Source organism: Rhopalosiphum maidis, chromosome 3, assembly GCF_003676215.2.
Source record: "Rhopalosiphum maidis isolate BTI-1 chromosome 3, ASM367621v3, whole genome shotgun sequence".
NCBI classification, from domain to species: Eukaryota; Metazoa; Arthropoda; class Insecta; order Hemiptera; family Aphididae; genus Rhopalosiphum; species Rhopalosiphum maidis.
The window spans coordinates 59,845,795-59,855,742 of NC_040879.1; the positions used below are offsets into that span (position 1 = coordinate 59,845,795).

The following is a 9,948-nucleotide window of genomic DNA, read 5'->3' on the forward strand; positions in this document are numbered from 1 at the left end:
TCGCCGTCGTCGTACAAGTTGCCGGACCCCGTCGCCAATCAATATCGTGATAACGACAGTATTACATCGTAGGCGCTATCACGGTCGTATTATTATTGTTATTAATATTATATTCTATTTTGTAAACGTAAACGTAAACATTTGTATAAGATAAACATACATTTGGACGTTTGCGTATAACAATTATTATTACAATTATTATTTATTTATTATAATTTGTGGAGACGTCTACCGTTATTATAATTATTAGTAAAAAATTTTTCATGATCATAAAAAATTATCTAAGATTATAGGCGTTATAGCACTTTACATTTATTCTATCGTTCTGTGGTTATAGATAGTCAGATACCTTCGTAGAATAGATGAAATCGTAGAAATCTATTGATAGATATATCTTAGTCCGTGACACGATTTAAGATAATATGGTTGCCCGACGACCTATGATAAGAACGTTTTAAACGTCAACCAAATTTAATATCTAGAACAGCTGGAATATTGTACACTGGCACTTGCGAAATGATGTGTACCGATCGTGATTTAAGAATAGCAGCCCGCCAGCACGGTATTTGAGTTTATAGACTATAGCCACTATTACATTCAAGCGCTAGTAATGCATTTTCCTAAATAATCATGAATAAATAATAAATAAATACATTTACATTTATTACATGAATAAACCATGATTAACTAACTAGTTAATACGTACAACACGATGTAGGTAAAACCTATTTTATTGTTACTTACATCGTGACATACAATAATATAAATAATACAGTGGTACACCTTATTTTCAAAAAAAATAATTGTGATAAAGGTATTGGTCAAGTCGATAGTGATTTCCTTATCACTATCCATTTCTCTTGTTCTGCGAGTTGTGAGTATTGTAACCAATGTTAAATTTTCTGGTTAAAACTTAAAAATTATTTTTCGGTTGATAATTTATAAAACAATATACTAATAGAATTAATTTACTACTAGTTAAGTAGTTAATTTATTAACTGTTTTATTAATTATCTGTTCTATCTATTCAGATATCCTAAAAGAAATTAAAAACGTTTGTTATGATCTTAATTTCCAATATAGACAGTATTTATGATTTAATTAATGCTTATGTTTAGGTGATTCTTTAGTATGGCGTCTACATCGAAGGATTCTCAAGAAATCATTGCTAAAAAGACATGGGAATTGGAAAACAATGTACAAAATGTTAATACAGTCGATGACATATTCAAATATGACAAACAACAACAACAAGATATTTTGACTGCCAAGCCTTGGGAAAAAGAGTATGTTTGTATTATATTTTTGATAAACTATAATTATTAATTTTTAAATACTTTTCATCGTATGAATTAATTTCATTTTGAATCAAAGATATTTTTGACACATATGTATATAATGTTATTTATTTATATATTAAAATAATTATGAGTTAATAGGCTTAACTTTGTTAAAATTAAATTTAAAATTTGCCATTTATCATTAACAACTTCTCATCTGCCCAAGTTTCTGTAGTCTTCATACAAGTCGAAAGGGTCAGTTCCCATAAGCCACCCTTTTTACCAAATGTATTCAATATTTTTAATATAATACTTTGTATTAATATATGTACTGAAATATTTTTCAGTCCACATTATTTTAAAGATATTAAAATATCTGCATTAGCACTATTAAAAATGGTGATGCATGCTCGATCTGGCGGTATTATGGAAATAATGGGTCTATTACTTGGCAAAGTAGAAGGTAATACAATGTTTGTCATGGATTCTTTTGCTTTACCTGTTGAAGGAACAGAAACCAGAGTCAATGCTCAAGCTCAAGCCTATGAATACATGACAACATATATTGAATCTGCTAAAGTAGTAAGTTTACTTTGAGTATAATATTTAAATATATAATGTTTATATTATCAGTTAAAGATGTCGATAAAACTACTTTGTGTTGTATATAATTTGTTTGTATATTCATAAAGTTATGTATTTTGTTCATCCAATAAAAATAAGCTATTTGAATTTAATTTTTGATTGTTTCCCTATGTTATATTAAGACTTTAGATTTATTCATAACATATATATATGACAGTTTATTTTAAAGTACAATTATTTTTGGTCGTATAAAATTCTAAATAATTATTTTTTGACGTATTTTTTAATTATACACCTAATAAATAATCACTCATAACTAATAGAATTTATTTTATATTATAATTATGTATTGTTAATTTTAGGTTGGACGTCAAGAAAATGCAATTGGATGGTATCATAGCCACCCTGGCTATGGCTGCTGGTTATCTGGTATTGATGTTTCAACTCAAATGTTAAATCAAAATTTCCAAGACCCTTTTGTAGCAATTGTAATTGATCCAGTTAGAACAATTTCTGCTGGTAAAGTTTGTTTGGGAGCATTTCGTACCTATCCTAAGGCAAGTTTATTCAATTTTTTTTTAATATTTGATCTTTTTAAATCAATTATTATTATAATGCTATTCAAAACATAATTAAAATTTGTAGGGATATAAGCCAACAAATGAAGAACCATCTGAGTATCAATCTATTCCATTAGATAAAATTGAAGACTTTGGAGTACACTATAAACAATACTATTCATTAGAAGTAAATTATTTCAAATCTTCTCTGGATCGACGTTTATTGGATTCATTGTGGAATAAATATTGGGTGAACACTCTAAGTTCTTCCAGTTTCATAACCAATGCTGACTACTTAACTGGTCAAATAAATGATCTTTCCGATAAACTAGAACAAGCTGACACTTCTCTGAGTCGTACATTTTGCGAGTCTGTTGACCGTACTAAAACAGAAAATAAATTGGTAAAAGCTACTAAGGATAGTAATAAAGCAACAATCGAAATATTATGTGGATTAATGTCTCAAACAATTAAAGAAGCTCTGTTTAATAGTTGTACACCAAAGAATGATCAGCAATTTCTAAGTAAATAATGAAGATTCTCGACATAACTTATTATAATACGTACATTTTTCAAATTAATTATAAATGTATGTTAGTTTATTTTTTCATAAAACTATTTTAATATTAGCAGTTATTAAGTAAAATCATTAAATAAGTGTTTTGACATCTACATTATATTAAAAAATATTGCATAAATAACATCATTTTCACTAAAATGTATAAATTATAAGATTTATAATTTAATAGTGCTTATTTTATCTTCAAAAAATTAAAAATGTAATTTCTACTCTTTCAGTGTAAGTATTTTTTAAATTATCCATTCATGTTTAATATTGTAATTACTAAATATGTATCATAGCAAATAGTTATTTAGGTTCATAATGATAAAGACTAAAAATTAATCCTTAATTTAAGAATATTTTATCACTATATTGTATATTATTTTTTTAATTATATTAGATCTACTTTAGGGATCATTGTGCAAGAAAAAACAAAATCTAAATGCAGGGTTTATAGTTGTATATAAGATACTGAACAAATATTTTTTACAACTGACATTTTTATTCTATGAGTGTAATGGTCTTACAATAAAATGTTTTTTGTCATCAATCATTATATTTTTGAGCAAAAAAGATGATTTTATATTCAACTTTAAAAGTTATTTCTGATACAAAATTATATTTATTATTATATATAAATATATAAAGTATAATATATAGTTAAAAGTTAAGCATTTTTGGGTGTTAGCCATAAACGTAAATAGGGGAGGGGTGGGCTAAGCTCACTTAAAATGAAATATGAATTAAAAACAAGCAAGTTATTGAAATTTTATATTTTTTTTTTTTGAAAATGTTGGTTTTTAATATATTTTCTTGTTTACTTAGGGTGAGGGTGCAGTCCCAGAACACCTTCTATCGGTTAAACATTTTAATGGACTTGAACCCACTCAATATAATGGCTCTATGCGTTTAGTCATGAATTCATGATCTAATCTTTGTTCAATGTTCATGATCATGATCTATAAATCTATAATTCTATAATATGTGAAATGTGCTGAGACCGACGCGATCCTTGTGGTAAAAACCATTGCCAAATTTGATATCAACAAATAAACTGAAATAATGTATAATCTCAGATAGATAGTAAGACTGTGTTCTATACAATTATTATCAATAAAATTACTTTGATTTTCAAATCACCATATCTAAACATACTTTGCATAGAGCATATTACCCATAGAAAATAAAAGTATAAAATTAATTTTAATAATTGAGAAAACACTCGTTCAAGTTTCGATTTATAAATGAAAATAAAATACAGTATTGAAATATGCCAATTAATATTGTTATATTTTAAATAAACACCTATATTATTATATAAAATATGATTTTGAAATTATGACAGAATGACTAATTTCCATGACTTTTGTTCAAATTAATTTAATATTATAAAATCCCTTTTTATACATCAAATTTAAATTTTGTAATTATAACATAAACAGTGCTTTAGTTTAAAAACTGGTGGTCAATAAAAATTTTGATAAATATAATAATATTAAAGTACATTTTTAAAATTAAATTTGCCTTAACAGTATGCGGAATTGGACAGTGATCCTCACACAAACAAAAAAAAGAACAATTCTTAAGCATTATTTTCAAAACTTAAAATTGGAATATGTTACAGACTAAATGCATAGATTAGAGATACACATAAAACTAAAATAAAAATATAGAGATTGGATGTCACACTTTTATTTTTTTAAGTTTAAAATAGGTAATAAAATTCATGTGGAGCTTTCAGCCATAAAAATGATTACAGTTATAAAATATATGGCAAATTAGAAATGTTTTAAAAAAAGAATGTAACTAATAAAGATATTATTACAATCATATATTATATATCATCAATTTATGATGGTAAATCTTCATTTTTTTAAATGAAGATACTTATGAAAATCATATTATAAGTAGGTTTATTTAATATCATTATGGATTTTTGATTTATTACCAAATTGTTTTTAAGCAAGAGTTTATGATACAAATGATTTTTTCAATTATATAAAATAGATTAAATTGAATTAAATACTAAATTTTAAATGAATTTCTACTTATCTCTACAATATTTTTGGTATGAATAAATAAATACCTAACTGGAATGAACAAAATTATTTTAAAAATTGTTATTTAATAATAATAGTTATTACCAGGACTCAGGATTTAAAGCATTTGCTTATTTTTATGGATTGACTTAAAATGTAGCAGACTGCTATGGATGTGTATGTCATGTTAAAACTATAAACATTTCCTAATAATTTTGTTTCAATATTTTTTGTAGTCTTTAATTATATTATTTTTAGCACAGTTACAAATTATGCTGAGTACCTACTTTATCATGTAAAAAGAAAGTTTTTTTTTTTTTTTTACTTAATATTTTTGCTCAAATTTAATTTTTTTTTAAATGCTTATAAATTATGTTTTAAAGCACTTATATTAAAGATTTTAGTGCTATAAGTCCCGAGCTCTGGTTATTACTTATTATTAATTTCTTTTAATATTAAATAAATCCATAACACCCATACTCTAATAACAATAGTTCCTTATTTCTTACAACTTAAATACTAGCTGAATGGTTATTATAAACTAAGTATGTGATAAATATGTATTCATATGAATAAAAGTATTTTAATAAACCTTTAAAAACAATTTATAAATGAAAAAAAACATTTAAATTTGAACTTTTAACTGATAACAGAGATTATACTTTATTATACTTTTTTTAATATTAATATTTTAGTTAAGTTACATGTGGAAGTACATTCTTGTTATTAGTAACAGGTATTATACCAAATGTTCATTTTTGTTATAAAAATTATTGAAAGTTTTAACAAGTTAACAAAATGTATTAACTAAGGTCATTTTGTAGTAGAATTAAAAATAATTCAGAAGACATTTTTAAATATACAGCAATTATTGTTCATAAGACAATTTTAAAGTTTAAATATAACTAGTTATCAATGTTATAAACAATGTAAGATATTTAAGAATTTTTATTAATGGCATGAATTTTCAAAGAAAATCTTAATATTATGAACTATTCAATAATAATATAAAATGTTTTATACATTTTTAATTATGTCATTGGGTTGATAATAAAATTAAAATTACATTTTAATGATTGAAAAATGGCAACAAATTAATAATAAGTTAGGTAAAATTAATAAGTTCAATCTATGTTGAATTTCCTATATTTTAATTTGTTATTTCTTTGTTTTCCCTTAACAAATACATCAATTACAGACAAAAAATAAACATCTTATTATATACACTTATTATATCCATCTGAATTAAATATAATAGTCAACTTAGGTAATAGAATAATTTTTTTTAAAAATAATATATTATTCTAAAAAAAAATTAAACACAGTAAAATTAATAGCGTTATAAACCATATTTATTAAGCATAACTTAAAGCAAATTTAGTAACCCTTATAATAGAATTAAATAAATGAAATGAAAGAAGCCTCAAAACTTGATCCTTTTCATCCTGTAAAATAATTAAAATATATTATAACATTATAAAAATTATGTATTGAAGTTAGAATTAATTAAAAAAATGTACATTTAAAATAATAAACATTTATGACTACGCATGCAGAATCTGATAATAGTTTTATAAGTTTAATAAGTAATTAACTATAAATCTATAAGTATATTAAGAGGACACCACATCAGCATGTGTTGTCTTTGTCTTACAAATGTAAAACTTGGCACAAACTGAATACAACTTTTTTTTTCAAACTATTTAAGTATGAAATAGAGTGCCCTTTATTAGAGAACCTAATTTTAAAATCAATATTAAAAACATAGTCAATACATTTTTTTTCTAACAAAACACACATTCTATTTGTTAAATTAATTTACCAAAATATGTTAACTTCATTAGATAATTCTGCTATACTTTTTTTACTATTTTATTTATGATATTAAACAAACTTGTGATATAATTTCATTTTATAATGTTATGATTTCTATTACTTTATATTTTATTACATCTATGCATATTAATTTTATATATTTTATATAAATATATTCTTACACTGTAAACAGACATTATTCATTCATATTGTACCTATAATTATAATATTTGTTAATGGTATTTCTGAAGTTTTGTTTTAATTATTACACAAAGATTGATGATATTTGGGTGCGAATATGTATTATTTAGTCAAAAAACCATTAAAGAAATATCTTGCCTGATATTTTGATTCAATTGAAGATGAATCTCGCATTGATGTAAATAGTGCATCAAGACCATCCATCCAATGGCGAATATTTTCTCCACTGCCTGGTAATGCATTGTTCATTTGTTTCAATAATGATGAAAACAACTCATAATGAAATGATTCAACATTGTCTTCTATGTTCATGATTATTGAACTAATAATTTCAATGACTCCATTATCAACATACAGTTCTGTAAATATTATTTATATTAAAAGCTGCATGGCAGTATTAATACCAATCATAACTTACCCATTACAGCAGTACTCAAATGACAAGTTAAGCAAATGATTAATACCGCTTTAATCCTCAATTTATCAATGGGTGACTTCAATAAATTGAAAATCAAATCTTTACCTCCAAGTTCAATGAATTTCCAAAACACAGATATGTTTTGACGAACAAGATCTATGAAATTTAAATATTAAACAAATAATATTATCAAAGTACAATGGTTAAATTGATTACAACATATTTGTGACTCACTGGTAATCGCAACTAGTGCCATGACACGCACTTCATCATCATTATCATTTTTTACCATAGACATCAATTCTTCAAGGCAATCTGTATTTTCCGTGAACTTGTTTAGACAGTATGGATTCTGAACCAGCATAGAAAGCATTTCGCATATTTGCATGCGCAAAAACGGATTCTCGGAACGCATCCAAGGTAACATGATATTGTTTACTTTCTCGTACAAATTGTGCGATTCGATCGAAAAAGCTTTTAACAATTCCTTCTTCTGTAAGCATAAACAAAACCAATAAAACCATTCAACTACTAACAGCAACAATATAAACCATACTAAAAATTGTATAATAATTTATAAATAGGTTGGAATCCAAATGGTTAAGTACCTAATGGAACATTTTTAAACAATTGGAAATATTTTTATCTATTTGAACAGAATAACAAGTACCTGATTTTTATTGTTGTCGTCGTCGTCCTCGTCCTCCTCCCCGTCGTCATCTTCCTCCTCATCCTCGTCGTCGTCATCTTCCTCTTCATCCTTGTCGTCGTCGTCGTCGTCGTCATCGTCGTCATCGTCGTCATCGTCATCATCGTTGTTACCCTCTTCGTCGTTACCGTTGTCGTTGTCGTTGTCATTGTCGCCATCGTCGTCATTGACGTCATCCTCGTCGTCGATGATTTCGATAATGTCTTCGCTTATAAGGCGCTGCATGTTGCGTCGCCCAATTTCTAAAAAGCGCGGCAAGTAGCGTTCGTTCTGAATATTATCCATTAAGCTTTGTGCATAGTTGTTCAAAATGTCTATAAAGTTGGGCTGATGAACGCGTACTCTGTTTAAGATGTCTTCATTGTTTATGACGTCGCGTTCGTCTGTATTGCGAATGTCAATGAGAGCGGCCGGGCGGTGATATGTGCGATGGATTTGTTGGCAACGAAGCATCTCGACTAAATCGTCTTGGGTTACGCTAGGAGGCGGAGACCTGATGACTTGGAGCAACGAACAATCGTTAATGGCCGCGACGAACTGCCGATGTAGTACTCCGTGTAAAACTTGATCGAAGCTGACGGTGACGGTAGGTGAAGCGACTAGGGACGATGTGCGTGTGCGCGTGACGAGCGGCGAGTGACAATGGTGGTTTGCGTCGAACGTGCCGCTGCCGTCGGTGTGGGCACCGCGCGCGCCTGTGGGTTGAGCGGCCGCGCAGAAATCAATCGCGTTTCGCCAACGCGGCTGAGTATCGGACGAAAAATCGATACCGAACGAGAGCCAAAGGCAGCGGTGGCAAACGAAGCTGTGCACGTCGTTTCGGTGGAGAGGGGCGGGTACGCGGACAGCAAGTGGTATGAGGATAATAGAACGGGCCGAAACGCGAGCAGGCTGATCGGACGTGCGGAGTTTACGGATCGACTCGTACAACACTGTCGGTTGTCGTCGGTATAATAGCTATATGTAGTGTTATCGTGCGCCGCCGCCGCCGCCGCCGCGATCAACAAGCCGTACTACGCGCGTGCGCTCTGACCTCACTAAACCTCTATCACAGAATAACGAAAAGGGATATTTTGGAGTTTAACACGGGTTTTTAGGGGGCACAGATTTGCTACTTGTCGGAAAATCAATGTGGTCTGTGGAAAGATGTTTCCCATTATTCTATGTTTCTATTAAGACCACAGACATATAAAACATATGTCATATGTCTGTTACTGATATTCCAAATATTCGAAAGAACGCGATAACGTTTATTATTGTTTACAATAATGTACTATGCTGCCACAGAACAAATATATAGAAGCGACACTCAATCAGCTGATCGGTCTACTGTATCCCTACGATATGAAGTATTGGACTCTAAAAGTTAAAACCGTATCCGTAATCTGATCAAATGTTGGTAATGTGTATTCCTATTTGTTACGATATTATAAGAACTGAAACAAACTAGGTATTTATTAAGTTTATTATTATTATATTATTATTTATTTTGTATTTTAATAAATCTTAGTAAAATGAATAAGTGCTACTGTAATATTGTTATTTGACACTGGTTTATTGTTAAATAAATAAATAAATACAATAACTATAACAATATATTGTTCTATGATAATATTGATATTATTTATTTAAATGATAACGTATGTCACGCCTGCTGGAGACCGTGCTGAAGGCCAGAGACATCCGATTTGGCCATTATCACACAGTGTATATTATAGCTGCCCGATGCTGCCGAACTGTCCGAAGCCCTATAAAAATGGCAAATCGGTGTAACCAGAA

General features: G+C 28.2%; 2 protein-coding genes across 2 annotated transcripts; one reads left to right on the forward strand and one right to left on the reverse strand.

The window, feature by feature from the left end:
- The first annotated feature begins 894 nt into the window (after positions 1-894).
- LOC113557442 (COP9 signalosome complex subunit 5-like) lies at positions 895-3,050 on the forward strand. Its single transcript, XM_026962965.2, has 5 exons — positions 895-1,054; positions 1,119-1,286; positions 1,628-1,862; positions 2,228-2,422; positions 2,511-3,050. The coding sequence occupies exons 2-5, from the start codon at positions 1,132-1,134 to the stop codon at positions 2,955-2,957; spliced, it is 1,032 nt and encodes a 343-aa protein (XP_026818766.1). The 5' UTR covers positions 895-1,054; positions 1,119-1,131; the 3' UTR covers positions 2,958-3,050.
- A 3,301-nt stretch (positions 3,051-6,351) lies between these two features.
- LOC113558584 (uncharacterized protein DDB_G0284311-like) lies at positions 6,352-9,058 on the reverse strand. Its single transcript, XM_026964079.1, has 5 exons — positions 8,131-9,058; positions 7,695-7,953; positions 7,461-7,616; positions 7,181-7,401; positions 6,352-6,471 (listed from the first exon to the last, which is right to left on the reverse strand). The coding sequence occupies exons 1-5, from the start codon at positions 8,620-8,622 to the stop codon at positions 6,382-6,384; spliced, it is 1,218 nt and encodes a 405-aa protein (XP_026819880.1). The 5' UTR covers positions 8,623-9,058; the 3' UTR covers positions 6,352-6,381.
- Between the last annotated feature and the right edge of the window lie 890 nt (positions 9,059-9,948).

Excerpts from the sequence above, each read along its gene's own strand:
- LOC113558584 (XM_026964079.1), bottom strand. The coding sequence starts at position 8,622 with ATGCTTCGTTGCCAACAAATCCATCGCACATATCACCGCCCGGCCGCT. Across the intron at positions 7,617-7,694 it reads GGCACTAGTTGCGATTACCA|ATCTTGTTCGTCAAAACATA; the intron begins GTGAGTCACAAA and ends TAAATTTCATAG. Across the intron at positions 6,472-7,180 it reads CAATTGAATCAAAATATCAG|GATGAAAAGGATCAAGTTTT; the intron begins GCAAGATATTTC and ends ATTATTTTACAG.
- LOC113557442 (XM_026962965.2), top strand. The coding sequence starts at position 1,132 with ATGGCGTCTACATCGAAGGATTCTCAAGAAATCATTGCTAAAAAGACA. Across the intron at positions 1,287-1,627 it reads GCCAAGCCTTGGGAAAAAGA|TCCACATTATTTTAAAGATA; the intron begins GTATGTTTGTAT and ends AATATTTTTCAG. Across the intron at positions 2,423-2,510 it reads CATTTCGTACCTATCCTAAG|GGATATAAGCCAACAAATGA; the intron begins GCAAGTTTATTC and ends TAAAATTTGTAG.